General features: G+C 40.6%; 1 protein-coding gene across 4 annotated transcripts in view; it reads left to right on the top strand.

The window, feature by feature from the left end:
* The first annotated feature begins 239 nt into the window (after window positions 1–239).
* LOC130916329 (major histocompatibility complex class I-related gene protein-like) overlaps window positions 240–18,106 on the top strand; it is a 28,960-nt gene continuing 11,093 nt past the window's right edge. For 2 of the 4 annotated variants that reach the window (XM_057837169.1, XM_057837020.1), the window contains exon 1: window positions 240–635. In XM_057837169.1, the coding sequence (XP_057693152.1) occupies window positions 575–635 (61 nt within the window). In that variant the 5' untranslated portion in view covers window positions 240–574. Of the gene's footprint in view, window positions 636–11,349; window positions 11,420–18,106 lie in introns of those variants that run through there. The other 2 variants (XM_057837095.1, XM_057837251.1) reach the window with 2 other exon arrangements.

Raw genomic sequence — 18,106 nt, 5'->3', positions numbered from 1 at the left:
TCTTTAATAATCAAACAATGTGATTTTCGGTTTTTTTTTTCCACACTCTGTCTCTCATGGTTGAGGTTTACCCATGCTGACAATTACAGGCCTCTCTAATATTTTCCAGTAGGAGAAGTTGCACAATTCGTGGTTGACTAAATACTTATTTGCCCCACTGTGTTTATTCATAAAAGGTATAGATATACAAAATAAAATACAAGTGTTTATTATTGATACCCCCCAAAAAATAAAATAAAATAAAAAATAGAAACTTCACGCATGACCTGAGATTGAACCCTTGACCTCAGAACAGGGAAGCAAATGTCCTGCATAAACTTATTCATTCATCTTCTCAGTCGCTTATCCTCACAAGGGTCATGGGGGTGCTGGAATCTATGTTTGCTTTTAATCGTCATTAGAAATTTGAATCGCTTGATTGGTCGAGTTGAAAACATTTTAACTGGGATACCCTCCTAGTTCAATGGTAACTAATGAGTTAAAATTTGACAGCATGATGACTCACAGGGGCGCGTCTCCGTACTACTTCTTTTACTTTCGCTTTAATGTCTGAAGAGCTCAATAACATGACATTATGATCCTGATCTTGCTTTTATACTTGGTGGTGATTGACCAAATACATAGCGTGACACCCGGTAAGTCCACTTTAAGAGTTCATACATATCTATCATAATTGGGCTTCATGTATCAAAAGGTATTCGTACAGAAGAGTCGACTCTAGTCTACCTGGTGAGATATTCTTTTAGCTTCATTTCATTAATCCACAAGAATCCTGCATTCTCTTATCAACACCACAATTGCCATAAAAATATTTAGACAAGGCCTGATTTACACAGATCCCAAAATTTGTGTCAGGCAACATAATTATATGATATGGTTAGGGATGAGACAATATGTCGAAAGGGTGATTTATGGTAATACTTTATTGATACACTCTCACCAAAAAGGGTTTAAAAGGTAATAAGGAACACTCATGCTGCTACCAAAATCTTCCAGTAGAATTTTGTCTACGTTAGCTCACCGGCTACCTTTGACATCCAATTTATTTTGACTAGATTGAATGCTGTATAACAAACAGGAAGTGACCTTAAAGCACCCCCAAAGTCAACAGGAAGTGATCTGTAAATGCCCCCAAAATCAACAGGAAATGACCTGTAAATGAACCCTAAATCAATAGGAAGTGATCTGCAAATGATCCAAAAATAAACAGGAGGCAAGCTTTAAATAACCCCATAGTCACAGGAAGTGTAGTTGCCCCCAAACCAACAGGAAGTGACCTGTAAATCCCCCGAAATCAACAGAAGGTTACCTTTAAATTGCCTCACAGTCAACAGGAAGTGTAATTGACCCCAAACCAAAGGCAATTGACCTGTAAATGCCTAAAAACCAACAAGAAGCGACCTATAACTGCCCCTAAACCAACAAGAAATGACCAGTAAATGCCCCAAAACCCACAGGAAATCTGTAAATGACCCCAAAATCATAACAAAGTGACCTGAAAATGACCCAAAACCAACAGGAAATGACCTTTAAATGACCCAAAATCAACAGGAAATGACCTGTAAATGAACTCTAAATCAACAGGAAGTGATCTGTAAATGATCCAAAAATAAACAGGAGGCGACCTTTAAATAGCCCCACAGTCAACAGAAAGTGTAATTGCCCCCAAACCAACAGGAAGCGACCTGTAAATGACCCAAAACCAACAGGAGGTGGCCTGTAAATGCCCCAAAATCAACGGAGGTTGACCTTTAAATAGCCCCACAGTCAACAGGAAGTGTAATTGACCCCATACCAAAGGCAATTGACCTGTAAATGACCCAAAACCAACAGGAAAAGACCTTTATTTTTTTATTTCTTTAAATTCATTTATTTTTTAACCTGTCCTGTTCAGCTGTTTGACACAGAGAATGGAAGTCTAAGTGCCCGGATTCTGAACAGTTTTAATGTTTCACATTGAGAGTCTGACATACTCCCATTGTGATCATTCAAAATACCTTTTTATTATGACAAAGCAGCGAACAGGAAGGGATTATGGGGGGACAGAAGAAAAGAAATACAAGAGAAGAAGGAAAAGAAACACATACACAAACAACAACTAGAAATACATTGAACATCTAAACTAGTTACTAATATGCTGGTGCTATCGTCAGCGAGATGTATTTCCGGTTTACACCATGTGGGGGCCTATTGGCCAGTGAAAGAGGAGAATGGGGTGGGGGTGTCTATAAGCCTATAAGCTAAGTGATTGAAAGGGGTAGAGTGTACACAAATCAGTTCTGTGATCTAGAACCCAGTAATCGTGTAAATCTAATATGAGTGTAAGCCCGTTGGCGACCAACCCTACGCCGCCGCATCGCCAATCCCGGCACCGGGACCCCCGACCCGAGCATGCCATTTCATGTCATTTAAAGACCTTTAAATGACTCCAAAATCAACAGGAAACGACCTGTAAATGAACCCTAAATCAATAGGAAGTGATCTGTAAACGATTCCAAAATAAAGAGGAGGCGACCTTTAAATAGCCCCACAGTCATAGGAAGTGTAATTGCCCCCAAACCATCAGGAAGTGACCTGTAAATGCCCCGAAATCAACAGAAGGTGATCTTTAAATAGCCCCACAGTCAACAGGAAGTGTAATTGACACCAAACCGAATGCAATGGACCTGTAAATGCCTCAAAACCAACAAGAAGCGACCTATAACTGCCCCTAAACCAACAAGAAATCCGTAAATGACCCCAAAGTCATGAGGAAATGACCTGTAAATGACCCCAAAACCAACAGGAAATGACCTTTAAATGACCCCAAAATTAACAGGAAATGACCTGTAAATGAACCCTAAATCAATAGGAAGTGATCTGTCAATGATCCAAAAATAAACAAGAGGCGACCTTAAAATAGCCCCACTGTCACAGGAAGTGTAGTTGCCCCCAAACCAACAGGAAGTGACCTGTAAATGCCCCGAAATCAACAGAAGGTGACCTTTAAATTGCCTCACAGTCAACAGGAAGTGTAATTGACCCCAAACCAAAGGCAATTGACCTGTAAATGCCTCAAAACCAACAGGAAATGATCTGTAAACGCCCCCAAACCAACAAGAAGTGACCTGTAAATGACCCAAAACCAATTGGAAGTGACCTGTAAATGATCCAAAAATAAACAGAAGGCGACCTTTAAATAGCCCCACAGTCACAGGAAGTGTAGTTGCCCCCAAACCAACAGGAAGTGACCTGTAAATGCCCCGAAATCAACAGAAGGTGACCTTTAAATTGCCTCACAGTCAACAGGAAGTGTAATTGACCCCAAACCAAAGGCAATTGACCTGTAAATGCCTCAAAACCAACAGGAAATGATCTGTAAACGCCCCCAAACCAACAAGAAGTGACCTGTAAATGACCCAAAACCAATTGGAAGTGACCTGTAAATGATCCAAAAATAAACAGAAGGCGACCTTTAAATAGCCCCACAGTCACAGGAAGTGTAGTTGCCCCCAAACCAACAGGAAGTGACCTGTAAATGCCCCTAAACCAACAGGAAATCCGTAAATGACCCCAAAATCATAAGGAAGTAACCTCTAAATGACCCAAAACCAACAGGACATGACCTTTAAATGACCCCAAAGCCAACAGGAAGTGACCTGTAAATGCCCCGAAATCAACAGGAAATCCGTAAATGACCCCAAAATCATAAGGAAGTAACCTCTAAATGACCCAAAACCAACAGGACATGACCTTTAAATGACCCCAAAGCCAACAGGAAGTGACCTGTAAATGCCCCGAAATCAACAGAAAGTGACCTTTAAATTGCCCCACAGTCAACAGGAAGTGTAATTGACCCCAAGCCAAAGGCAACAACAAGCGAACTATAAATGCCCCTTAACCAAAAGGAAATGACTAGTAAATATAAAAAAACAAAAACAACAAGAAGTGACCCGTAAATGCCCCTAAACCAACAGGAAATCCGTAAATGTCCCCGAAGTCATAAGGAAATGACCTGTAAATGACCCAAAACCAACAGGAAATGACCTTTAAATGATCCCAAAATCAACAGGAAATGACCTGTAAATGAACCCTAAATCAATAGGCAGTGATCTGTAAATGATCCAAAAATAAACAGGAGGCAACCTTTAAATAGCCCCACAGTCACAGGAAGTGTAGTTGCCCCCAAACCAACAGGAAGTGACCTGTAAAGGCCCCGAAATCAACAGAATGTGACATTTAAATTGCCCCACAGTCAACAGGAAGTGTAATTGACCCCAAACCGAAGGGAATTGACCTGTAAATGCCTCAAAACTAATAAGAAGCGACCTGTAAATGACCCACAACCAACAGGAAAAGAACTGTAAATGCCCCTAACCAACAAGAAGCAACCTGTAAATGACCCAAAACCAATTGGAAGTGACCTGTAAATGACCAAGAAATCAATGGGAATTAATCTGTAAATGACCCCAAAATAAACAGGAGATGACCTTTAAATAGCCCCAGAGTCAACAGGAAGTGTAATTGACCCCCAACCAAAAGGAAATGGCCTGTAAATGCCCCAAAACCAACAAAAAGTGAACTGTAAATGACCCCAAAATCAACAGGAAATGACATTTAAATGACCCCAAAATCAACAGGAAGTGGCCTGTAAATGACCCCCAAATCAACAGGAAATGATCTGAAAATGACCGCTAAATCATGAGGAAGTGACCTTTAAATGCCCCCAAACCAACGGGAAGCGACCTGTAAATGACCCAAAACCAACAAGAAATGACCTTTAAATGACCCAAAAATCAACAGGAAGTGGCCTCTAAATTACCCCAAAATCAACAGGAAGTGACCTGTAAATGACCCCAAAATTATAAGGAAGTAACCTGTAAATGCCCCCAAACCAACGGGAAGCGACCTGTAAACGACCCAAAAACAACAGGAAGTGACCTCTAAATGACCCAAAACAAACAAGAAGCGACCTTTAAATGACCCCAAAATAAACAGGAGACGACCTTTAAAGGCATCCTCGATCTTAAAGACAGGTAATTCTTACAAGATAAAAGTTAGTATGAGTTATAGTTCTTTGATACTGAAACCCCTCTTCATGTTTTTGTTTTAATAAAATTTGTAAAAGTATTTTAACTGATAGGTCGCCATTCATTTTGACATCGCAGCACGGTGACGTCACCGGGCCCGCTGCCGAACGTCTGGCATGTCACTCGTTAGCTACCCCAACATGTCGTCGGTTCTGCCCTTGCAATTTGAACCAGAGCGGAAAAGAGAAGAGCAGGACAGCACTGTTGGTCGTTCACAAGATGAGCAACAAAGGCAAATTGTAGAGCAGGAAATACCTGATAAGACAAGAGTTGGGCAAAACTGGTGATGTACTCGTGGCAAGTGCGTCTTAATGACAACTTAGTGAGAGAGCGTATGCTGTTGAGAACTTTGGTTTTTGTTAGTAGATCTTCAAGGTGAGCTATTGCGTGATTAAGCTTATTCCAATGTAAATATGTAGATTGTTAGCATCCAGAGCTGTCATGTGCTTTATATACAGTACAGGCCAAAAGTTTGAACACAACTTGTCATTCTTGCATTTTTATTTTCGTGACTATTGACATTATAAACTCTCACTGAAGGTTATAAAACTATGAATGCACACGTGTGACAGTCAGGATCGGAGTCGTGTCGTGGCTGACTGGCCTCATTAAATTCATCATCTGACGGGAACGAATCCTGGGATCGAGTGTCCTCCATGTCTTGTGCATCCAACTCACGTTTAGCTACGTAAGGGTAGTCCAGGGGTGTCCAAACTTTTTGCAAAGGGGCCCAGATTTGGCGTGGTAAAAATGTGGGGGGCCGACCTTGGCTGATGTCCTTTACGTATATATTTAATATATTTAAGCAAAATTTAGCAAGCCATTCAGTGTGTCACATTTGCTTGACTATTTTTTTCAATTAATAATTTCAACTATCTCGCAACTAGCCTTTGCAGCGCTCTCTTTCGACTCTCGGGCTCTTGCGAAATACTGCTGGTGTAAAATTAAACTAGCTTCAAGTTGCTTCAATTTCCCGCTGCGTATCTTCCCTGTAATCTCGTCGTACATGTCAGCGTGTCTTGTTTGGTAATATCCCCCTCACATTGAAATCTTTAAAAACAGTGACTGTCTCTTTGCAAATGAGGCAAGACACAGTTGTTGCATATTTTAATGAAGAAATAGTCCAATTTCCACCTATCCTTAAAGCGTCGGCCGTTACAGTCAACTTTTTTTTGTTGATTGTCGCCATTTTAGAAACTTGGAAGTAGAGGGTCACACGGAGTAATGTTGCTTAGCCCTTAAATACCTGCAACATGAAGCAATTATCAGAGAATCCCCAAATTTGAAAAATAAGGTCCTAATGGAACCTTTTTTTCAAATTTGAGAAAAGTCAAAATGAATATGTTCAAAAAGCGCTCTAATATCTATAACCCATGCTAAATCATGTTTTTTTCTCATGGAACCTGCAGATGCATGTGTTGACTTGCATCCATCATTTTTTTTTTCAAAAAGAAATGTCAAAATCCTAAATTAGTCTGAAAATCATGAAATTTTAGGTGTATCAAATGTGATACATTTGGCAATAAAGGGTTAAAGTGCTGCTGCCTTTTAGTGGGTAAATGAGGAGCAGCATTTCGTGTGTAAGCTACTTCATATGTTGGTTGCAGTACTGCTGACCAATTTATTAAGTCTGTGTGCGGGCCAGATGTTCTTGATTTTCTGACAGAGGCTGGGGGCCGGATGAAATTTGACCACGGGCCGCATTTGGCCCCCGGGCCGGACTTTGGACTTGTCTGGGGTAGTCCATATTAAGTGCTCGGCGCGCATCAGCTGGCCACTGTACCACTGCATCGGACATGTCTGGATCAGTTTGTGTGGCAGCGTCACTCATATTAGGTGAATACCGAACAGACACACGTAGTGCCTAATGAACTGACAATAAGGGTGAATTATTAGCTTCCTCTGTGACTAGCGGTATAGCTTGAAGGTTCGCCTACCACTGTAGCGACAGGAGCTGCTTTCCTGCTTAAGAGAGCGGTCAGCAGTTTTGTTAGGTTTTGTGTTGGTTTTCTCCTAGTGTGACTTGTCCCTGTGATTGCACATTGATTTCACCTGTTGTTCCTGTTCCTAGTGTATCCTCCAACCTGCATCCTCCTGTGTTACCCAGCTGTTCCTCGTTGTCTCGTTACCCCTTGTCTGCGTGTGTATATATAAGCACTCAGTTTCTTTTCACTTCTTGTTGTGTCATTGTCAATGCCCATGTGCTCGTCAGCGTTTGTTCTCAAGTTTTCGCCATCCAAGCCCTTGTGTTCCTCAGTAAGTTTTTGATACCCAGTCTTTTGTTAGTAACAGTTTTTTTTTTTGCCTCTGTACTTTCTTTGGATCATCACAGCCTTTGTTTTGCACTTTTTTTTTGTTGGCTTCCATGAAATCATTTTTTGCACTGCAGGTCTGCATCACCTCTTTTCCCGCAATTGGGTCCACACAACACATGCCTGGCCACGTTTTCCTGACAAGTTTGTCTTTGGTGCTTTATTGCGCGCATTTTACTTGCTATCCGAGCACGTTGAGGCTTCTTTTGAGGGAAAATGGTTGGAACAGCATTTGATTTTAGTCTTTGCTTATATCCAGCCGCTTCAATGAGCTCTTTCAATAAGTTGTCATCGACTAAAAGCCTTGAATGCGGTAGGCAAAAATGGCGAGAACAAAGCCTTGGGTCTTTGAGAAGTTTTGTCAGTCCACAGGCATTTTCCCGAACCTTTCTCCTCTTCTTGTCAGTTGGAAATCTGTGGAGACTCGCGTCACTCCCTTGTTTCCATTTGACTGGACATTGCATCCAAAAGCGGCATATCAAGGCATTTTACTTTGCGAGTTTAGGCAGCAATATAGTACAATTGTTGTACACAATTGGAAACGTCCCAATTACGTCATCACTCCGAGCTCGCAAAACATGGCGCCAACTATCGGTCAGAATATGTACTTAGTATCATAAAATATATCCATTGATTTAACAATTTATGTGTTTTTAACAACATACTTTAGTACAAGAGAACAATTGTGGTTTATTAGAGCCTACATGCCTTTAAGATCGAGGATCCATTTAAATTGCCCCACAGTCAACAGGAAGTGTAATTGCCCCCAAACCAACAGAACTTGAGCTGCAAACTGACCCCAAAATCAACAGGAAGTGACCTGTAAATGCACCCAACCCAACAGGAAGTTACCTGTAAATGCCCCAAAATCAACAGGAAGTGACATGTAAATGCCCCAAAATGAACTTATTACCTGGCATTGGCTGCCACTGACGTCCATAGACGTCCAATCTGTTTGAAGTGACAGGGATGGCAGCAAAATTCGTTCATTCGGAGCCATCCTTCCCACTTTAAACGGGTTGGACATTGACTAGTCATAAACTCTTTCCAATTCACAGCAGAAGGATGACTAAAAGATGGACTTTAACAAATTAAATTAGCTGTTTACAGTCTAAAAATGGGTCATCTTAAATGTGTAGTTGCTTGTTCCAATTCAAATATTTTGTGAGAAAACAATGTTGTATTGTTATGGTATATTAATAATTTTACACTGAAAATTTGATACAAATCTGGCCTAGATTGGGTAACATGTGTGCCACATCCGGGCCATACATTATTGTTGTGTCTGATACTTTGGATCAGTTCTGGCCCAAAACTGGTTGCCAATCCGGCAAGTGACTCCCTACTGAGTTTTGGCCATTGTTCAAAAAGAAATAAGGGCGGATCTGTTTTATGAAATTGGGCCGAAATTTACAGTACATCCAACCCATGACTGCTCCAGTTATACACTGGTGGTCAAAAGTATTGGCACCCCTGCAATTCTGTCAGGTAATGCTCAATTTCTTTCAGATAATGATTGCAATTTTCAAACTCTTTGGTCGTAATATCTTCATCAATTTTCCTTGGAATGAAAAAACACAATAGAGAATGGAAGAAAATGAAATCATTATAATTTTACACAAAACTGCAAAAAATGAGTCGGACAAACGTATCAGCACCCTCAGCCTTACACTTGGTAGCACAACCTTTAGACAAAACAACTGCAAATAGCCGCTTCTGGTATCCATCAATGATTTTTTTCCAGTGCTCTGCTGCAATTTTAGACCAATTCTTCTTTGGCCAACTGCTCCAGATCTCTGAGATTTGAAGCGTGCCATTTTCAGATCTCTCCACAGGATTCAGGTCTGGTCTCATTGCTGGCCACTTTAGAAGTCCCCAGTGCTTTCTCTCAAACCATTTTCTAGTGCTTTTTGAAGTGTGTTTTAGGTCATTGTCCTGCTGGAAGACCCATGATCTCTGAGGGAGATCAAGCTTTCTCACACTAGGCCAAACATTAATTTCTTGAAGGTCTTCAGACTTCATAATGCCATGCGCACGGTCAAGCAGTCCAGCGCCAGAGGCAGCAAAGCAACCCCAAACCATCAGGGAACCTCTGCCGTGTTTGACTGTGGGGACCGTGTTCTTTTCTTTCAAGGCCTTGTTTTTTTCCCCTGTAAACTCTATGTTGATGCCTTTTCCCAAAAGCTCTACTTTTGTCTTATCTGACCAGAGAACATTCTTCCAAAACATTTTTGGCTCTCTCAGGTAAGTTTTGGCTAAAGAAAAAAAGCCTGGCTTTTATATGTCTCTGGGTCAGAAGTGGGGTCTTCCTGGGTATCCTACCATAGAGTCTCTTTTAATTCAGACTCTGATGGATAATACAGATTGACACCGTCATACCCTTGGACTGCGGGACAGCTTGAACTTGTTTGGATGTTCGTCAAGGTTCTTTATCTACCATCCGCACAATCTTTTTGTTGAAATCTCCCGTCAATTTTTCTCTTCCGTCCACATGTAGGGAGGTTAGCCACAGTGCCGTGGGCTTTACACTTATTGATGACACTGTGCACGGTAGGCACAGAAACATTCAAGTCTTTGGAGATAGACTCATAGCCTTGAGATTGCCCATGCTTCCTCACAATTTTGCTTCTCAGGTCCTCAGACAGTTCTTTAGTCTTCTTTCTTTTCGCCATGCTCAAAGTGGTACACGCAAGGTCACAGGACAGAGGTTGAGTCAACTTTAATCCATTTTAACTGGCTGCAAGTGTGATTTAGTTATTGCCACCACCTGTTATGTGCCACAGGTAAGAAACAGGTGGTGTTCATTACAGAAATTAGAGAAGCATCACATGATTTTTCAAAGGGTGCCAATACTCTTGTCAGGCCCATTTTTGGAGTTTTGTGTAAAATTATCATGATTTCATTTTTTTGGGTAAATTCTCTTTTGGGTTTTTCATTGCAAGCAGAATAAATGAATGTCATGTGTTCTGTCATGTGCCAGCATATTGCATCAATCTCATGCATCACAAAGCTTCCATCACAAAGAGTGTGCGCTCCTTAATATGTCACAAAGAACAACTGAGAACACGATATAAGGCACAAACACATAGCATTCAGTGTCAGGTCGTCAACAATTTAACATACTGTTGCTTGTCAACTGTCTATTACCGCTTGACCTGATTGTTTCTTTGCCTGTCAACATCAATAAAATCTTGTGTTTGCGATATGTAACTGGTTCCTCTGTTGCGTACTTGACAATGAACATATTACTACCAAAGCATCTGTAATTGCAATCATTATTTGGGTGAAATTGAGCATTGTCTGACAGAATTTCACGGGTGCCAATATTTTTGGCCAGCACTGTTATCTTGCTATCCACTGTTCCCATTTGCTGAGTAGTATGTTGTGATCAACTGTGTCGAATGCGGCACTGAGATCCAACAGTAGCAGAACAGATGATTTGCCTGTGTCAGTTGTCCGAGGAATATTATTTAAGAATTGCCCCAAAATCAACAGGAAGCAGGAAACAGGAAACAATTCAGAATTTTCAGGAAGGACCCATAAATACCCCGTTATTAAAAGAAAATGACCAAAAAGTCACTTCTTGGCTTCCACTGACGAATATAAACGTCCGGTTCTCTTAACACTAGAAGTCCCAGAGAATTCTTGTACTCCTAATAATCCCAAGCAATGGCCGATTTGGCCCCTATCCCAGAAAAACTCAGAGGTGGCCAAAATGACCCAAACGCTTTTGAATTGGCAAGTCTGACAGACAAGAGCTGTTCATATGGAAATGCAACCACTTATTATTCACACAACCACTGGAAAAAAATGGCTCAAATTTGTCCATTTTTTTGGAAAAAAATTGTTTTAGAACCGCAATTTGAGTGTAGGGCGGCAATTGTGTCTGTAATTCAGACGTACTGAATAAGGGGCGTGGAGCATGAATTGCGGCCATTTTGTCTGAACTGCCAGAAAATGTTTGCAAACTTTTGAGAAAAACAGTAACAGACCAAATTTGTGTCCTGAGGAGGAGAAGGGACCTAACTACTTTTTGAAGTAAGATTAACAACACTGTACAGTACGTACAACCTTCATATTACTATTAGGACATTCAGTCATTAGCCACGTTTACATGCTGACTTTTATTCATACCGATTCAAATCATTCCGAATGGAAATTTCAGATCAGCTGTTTACATGTCACTTCATCTATTCCGATCCAGCGTTTACATGTGTCTGCCTTTATTCCGAAAGGACGTTTGACAACTGCCGTCTGACATGCGCAGATTAATCAAAACAAAGCGTCACGTTGCAAAACATGGAGATCGATCGTCAGAGTGCTGCTGTTTTAACTTTAACCCACTTGTTGTGTTTGTGGGGTCGTATCCGCTTCTGCTGTTTTGCTCTTTTGCCTTGTAGTAGCCGGTTTTCCACCGGTTTCTAATCTGGTCAATGCTTCGGTCTATTCCGGCTTCGTGTAACCTCTCGTGAACTTTTTTAAATAGTTCACTGTTCCTCGTTTTACGCCCGTGTAAGCGAGCAATTATATTCAATTCTTTTAAAGTTTGAATTAAATACAATCTTTCCGCCGGACTCCAATTAGGTGCGCTGTGCTTGGAAGCCATGTTGCAAGTGACGTTACTTACGTCACCAAGTGACGTCACCACGTCAGTACGGAGCATGTGCAGAAAGATCGCAAACAGACACCATTCCACTTCCCTGTTTACATGATATAATTTTACTTCTAATCGGTTTGGGAAAAGGAATATTCCACCCCTGTGAATTGGAATGAAATTCCATTCGGTTTGGGCCTGTTCATTCCGTATGAGGTGTTTATATGGAATACATTTATTCGGTTTGAACATCTAAACCGATTGTAATTGGAATATTTGGCTCCATGTAAACGTGGCAATTGTTTCAGTGCATTCAAAGCAACTTTTCGGAGCCGGTCCCTTCCTCCTTCTCACCTCATAAATTCAGTCTGTTACTGTTTTTCTGAAAAGTTTTCACAAATATTCTGGACTAAATAGGAATTAAAAAAAAAAAAAAATCTATTTCTAAAATGTAGTTGACTGTACGATGACACCAAATTGGTCAGCTCCACAACAGGTCCCTTCTCCCTCCTCAGGACACCGAATAGGTCCCTTCCCCTTTCTCGCGACGCAAATTCATTCTGTTACACTTAAATTGCAGTTCTAAAACGTTTTTTTCCAAAACAATGTACACATTTGGGCCATTTTTTTCTGTTGTTGTGTGTGGAGAATAGGAGATGTGGGTTAAAAAATGTAAAAAGTGTAAACTCCATGAATAAATGTAAATAAATAAATGTAGCTTTACTTGAACTGACACAAACTATCAACGAACTATCATCATGAATAGTTCAACCGTTGTGTGTTCCCCTCCGTTTGGGCTGCATACTAACATACTGTATAGTAGGCCTTGTGTTTGTATTTACATATGAATGGTAGCTGTGTGTTAGAAAATGACTTGCTAATTCAAAAGCTCTTGGATCATTTTGGCCAGCTCTGGGTTTTTCCAGAGGACAGGCCAAATCGGGTATTGCTTGGGAAAGTTAGGAGTATTTGTCTTGGGGAAAGGCTGATTCGGCCTCTGCTGGGTTTTCTAGTGTTAAACTGGAGGGACAGGACGGTCCTGTTTCAGTGCCATTGATGTGTAGCACAGTCAGTGGTGAGTGAACTTATTTGGCCAAATGAGATGTATCGTATTGGCCCTAATATAAGACGGTGTTTTTTGCATTGAAATAGGACTGAAAAACTGGGGGTCGTCTTATATTCACGGTCTACAAGTTACACCCATTCACGACGCTAGATGGTGCCAGATTGTCATTGAAGCAATGTTCTGCCATGACAGATCTCAGCTACTCTCAAGTTTAACCAGTTTGCATTATTTTATTGCAATGTTTTTCCTTATTCAGATTTGTTTCAAGACAATAGATAAGACCGTCATAATTATAACACTATCAAGGGCATTAATGTATGCTTATGACAGATGTCAAAAATGACATCTGTCATAAGGATTCATTCATGCTCATGGCAGTATCATGTCAGAATTATGATAGTCTTTTGGCACGACTGTCAAATAAAATGTTACCAAATATGTCTTATAAATCTTATTGATTGATTGATTGATTAATTTCTTTCGAGCAGTAATAACAAAAACAGCAAGAATAGGGAAAAACAAATAACAATCGTACGAGTAATGTTGATTTTAACAAAAATTAATAACAAACACATACAGTACATACGTAGCTCGAAAAGGAGTGGGAAGAAGCCGAGCTTTTTTTGGGTACCACCCCCAGTTTACTCCCCAAAAATTCAATGTAAATACAGTCACTTCCCAAAATCGTCATCATCATTGCACTATCACCACCGCCATCATCGTCGTCATTACCGCCGTCCCCATATATTAATTGTACATTCAAAATCAAAATTTATGTAATAACAGCTTTACTGGTGCCAGTGGTGATAATTATTGAAATGTGTATTATTCATCATCCAATGTTATTTGTCGACCTCCTGCCGTAGGGAAACAACCCCCAAGCAACAGGACCACTCATTGCTACGTGTCCTAGCTGTGCATTAAAAGACAAGATTTGGGTACCTGAGCCAAGGGGTTAACCTCCAGCGTCAGAGCTCCCACTTGCCAGTCCTATACTCCAAGTTTAATTGAATGTGTAGCCATATAACATGCTTGCATACTAGTTCATTTATATAGATATTTATAACCATTTAATAATCACCATCGGCACTGGCATTCTATTTTACTCAAAGACTTGTTCATAACAATAAAATCTGGACTGTCTATTTGATTAGAGCAATAGTGACAAATCCAACAATGAAAATGACAGGTATGGCCACAACAGTAATGACAACGATGTCAACAACAGCCATGATAACAGTGACGACGTCAATGATGACAACAAAGCACTTATACGACAACTCTACTAATCATAATGATTACACAGATAATAACAATAATAGTTGCAGTGATAACACAATATATCGGTAGTAATATGTACAGTTGTGGTCAAAAATTTACATCCACTTGTGAAGAACATAATGTCATGGCTCTCTCGAGTTTCCAGTTATTTCTACAACTCTGATTTTTCTCCCATAGAGTGATTGGAACAGATACTTTGTCACAAAAACATTCATGAAATTTGGTTCTTCTATGACTTTATTATGGGTTAACAGAAAAAGTGATCAAATCTGCTGGGTCAAAAATATCCATACATGGATCTGAAAAAGCGAATGATTGACTTGAACAAGTCAGGAAAGTCACTTGGAGCCATTTCAAAGCAGCTGCAGGTCCCAAGAGCAACATTGCAAACAATTGTTTGTAAGTATAAAGTGCATGGCACTGTTTTGTCACTGCCACGATCAGGAAGAAAACACAAACGATCACCTGCTGCTGAGAGAAAATTGGTCAGGAGGGTAAAGATTCAACCGAGAATCACCAAAAAGCAGATCTGCCAAGAATTAGAAGCTGCTGGAACACAGGTGTCAGTGTCCACAGTCAAGCGTGTTTTGCATCTCCATGGACTGAGAGGCTGCCGTGCAAGAAGGAAGCCCTTGCTCCAAAAGCGGCCCCTTAAGGCTCGACTGAACTTTGCTGCTGATCACATGGACAAAGATAAGACCTTCTGGAGGAAAGTTCTGTGGTCAGACCAAACAAAAATCGAGCTGGTTGGCCACAATGCCCAGCAATATGTTTGGAGGAGAAAAGGTGAGGCCTTTAACCCTAAGTACACCATGCCTACCGTCACGCGCGGTGGTGGTAGTATTATGCTGTGGGGCTGTTTTGCTGCCAATGGAACTGGTGCTTTACAGAGAGTAAATGGGATAATGAAGAAGGAGGATTACCTTCAAATTCTTCAAGATAACCTAACGTCATCAGCCCGAAGATTGGGTCTTGGGTGCAGTTGGGTGTTCCAACAGGCAAGGACCCTAAACACACATCAAAAGTGGTAATGGAATGGCTAAATCAGGCTAGAATTAAGGTTTTCGAATGGCCTTCTCAAAACCCCATTGAGAACTTGTGGACAATGCTGAAGAAACAAGTCCATGTCAGAAAGCCATCAAATTTAACTGAACTGCACCAATTCTGTCAAGAGGAGTGGTCAAAGATTCAACCAGAAGCTTGTCAGAAGCTTGTGGATGGCTACCAAAAGCGCCTAATTGAAGTGAAAACGGCCAAGGGACATGTTAGCAAATATTAGCGCTGCTGTATGTATATTTTTGACCCAGCAGATTTGATCACTTTTTTCTGTTCACCCTTCATGAAGTCATATAAGAACCAAACTTCATGAATGTTTTTTGTGACAAAGAAGTATCTGTTCCAATCACTCTCAGAGAAAAATCAGAGTTGTTGAAATAACTGGAAACTCAAGAGAGCATGACATCATGTTCTTCACAAATGTATGTAAACTTTTGACCTCAACTGTATAAGTAACTATAGACTTATGACCGTCATAATTATGACATGACACTATCAAGCATTACTGAATGCTTATGACAGATGTCATTAAGTGTCAAACTATGTCACTCTCCATCTCCATTTATGTTCAGCTCGGATCTTTTACATCCATTCAAAAGTGAGATAATTTGCCGTATAACACTAAATGACATCTGGTTGAAGCTTTCATTATTTGTCAGAACAGTTTCATGTCTAATGACAGTTTTATGGCGCCACTTTCAAATAAAGAGTTACCTAATACCATATCTTGCAATAAATGAAACAACTGAAACAGTAACTGAAGAAATAATTTGCATAGAACATGAATTGTCATTGTTTTTTAAATCTGTAGTGCTGCAATGCATGCTAGGAGGCATGTTGGACGACAACAGTATTGACAGCAGGTGGAGCAGTGATGGGTAAATCAAGCTTCTCGAAGCAATGAAGCTTTTCAGCCCATTGGTTCAAAGCTTCATGGTGGTTCATTTGGTCTTATGACAGTCTTACGCTGCCGCTGTCAAATAAAGTGTTACCGGTTAATATCTTTTGGTGTAAATATTCCATAATACAGTGATGAGTGTTTTGGCTTATAGTCCAGTGCGGGTTATCTGTGAACAAATGCCGTTTTTGTGGCAAATTTGGTGGGTGTGCCTTATACTCCAAAAATTATGGTAACATGCTTTTTCTTTCAAATACTGTACAGTGCCTTGCAAAAGTATTCGGCCCCCTTGAACCTTGCAAACTTTCGCCACATTTCAGGCTTCAAACATAAAGATATAACATTTTTATTTTTTGTCAAGAATCAACAACAAGTGGGACACAATCGTGAAGTGGAACAAAATTTATTGGATAATTTCAACTTTTTTAACAAATAAAAAACTGAAAAGTGGGGCGTGCAATATTATTCGGCCCCCTTGGGTTAATACTTTGTAGTGCCACCTTTTGCTCCAATTACAGTTGCAAGTCGCTTGGGGTATGTTTCTATCAGTTTTGCACATCGAGAGACTGACATTCTTGCCCATTATTCCTTGCAAAAAAGCTCGAGCTCAGTGAGGTTGGATGGAGAGTGTTTGTGAACAGCAGTCTTCAGCTCTTTCCACAGATTCTCCATTGGATTCAGGTCTGGACTTTGACTTGGCCATTCTAACACCTGGATATGTTTATTTTTGAACCATTCCATTGTAGATTTGGCTTTGTGTTTTGGATCATTGTCCTGTTGGAAGATAAATCTCCGTCCCAGTCTCAGGTCTTGTGCAGATACCAACAGGTTTTCTTCCAGAATGTTCCTGTATTTGGCTGCATCCATCTTCCCGTCAATTTTAACCATCTTCCCTGTCCCTGCTGAAGAAAAGCAGGCCCAAACCATGATGCTGCCACCACCATGTTTGACAGTGGGGATGGTGTGTTCAGGGTGATGAGCTGTGTTGCTTTTACGCCAAACATATTGTTTTGCATTGTGGCCAAAAAGTTCAATTTTGGTTTCATCTGACCAGAGCACCTTCTTCCACATGTTTGGTGTGTCTCCCAGGTGGCTTGTGGCAAACTTTAAACGAGACTTTTTATGGATATCTTTGAGAAATGGCTTTTTTCTTGCCACTCTTCCATAAAGGCCAGCTTTGTGCAGTGTACGACTGATTGTTGTCCTATGGACAGACTCTCCCACCTCAGCTGTAGATCTCTGCAGTTCATCGAGAGTGATCATGGGCCTCTTGGCTGCATCTCTGATAATTTTTCTCCTTCTTTGAGAAGAAAGTTTGGAAGGACGGCCGGGTCTTGGTGGATTTGCAGTGGTCTGATGCTCCTTCCATTTCAATATGATGGCTTGCACAATGCTCCTTGAGATGTTTAAAGCTTGGGAAATCTTTTTGTATCCAAATCCGGCTTTAAACTTCTCCACAACAGTATCTCGGACCTGCCTGGTGTGTTCCTTGGTTTTCATAATGCTCTCTGCACTTTAAACAGAACCCTGAGACTATCACAGAGCAGGTGCATTTCTACGGAGACTTGATTACACACAGGTGGATTCTATTTATCATCATCGGTCATTTAGGATAACATTGGATCATTCAGAGATCCTCACTGAACTTCTGGAGTGAGTTTGCTGCACTGAAAGTAAAGGGGCCGAATAATATTGCACGCCCCACTTTTCAGATTTTTATTTGTTAAAAAAGTTTAAATTATCCAATAAATGTTGTTCCACTTCACGATTGTGTCCCACTTGTTGTTGATTCTTGACAAAAAAATTAAATTTCATATCTTTATGTTTGAA

Source organism: Corythoichthys intestinalis, chromosome 1 (genome assembly GCF_030265065.1).
Source record: "Corythoichthys intestinalis isolate RoL2023-P3 chromosome 1, ASM3026506v1, whole genome shotgun sequence".
NCBI lineage: Eukaryota > Metazoa > Chordata > Actinopteri > Syngnathiformes > Syngnathidae > Corythoichthys > Corythoichthys intestinalis.
Note: the sequence above shows the minus strand (reverse complement) of the source record. Positions and strands in the feature narration are given on the sequence as shown.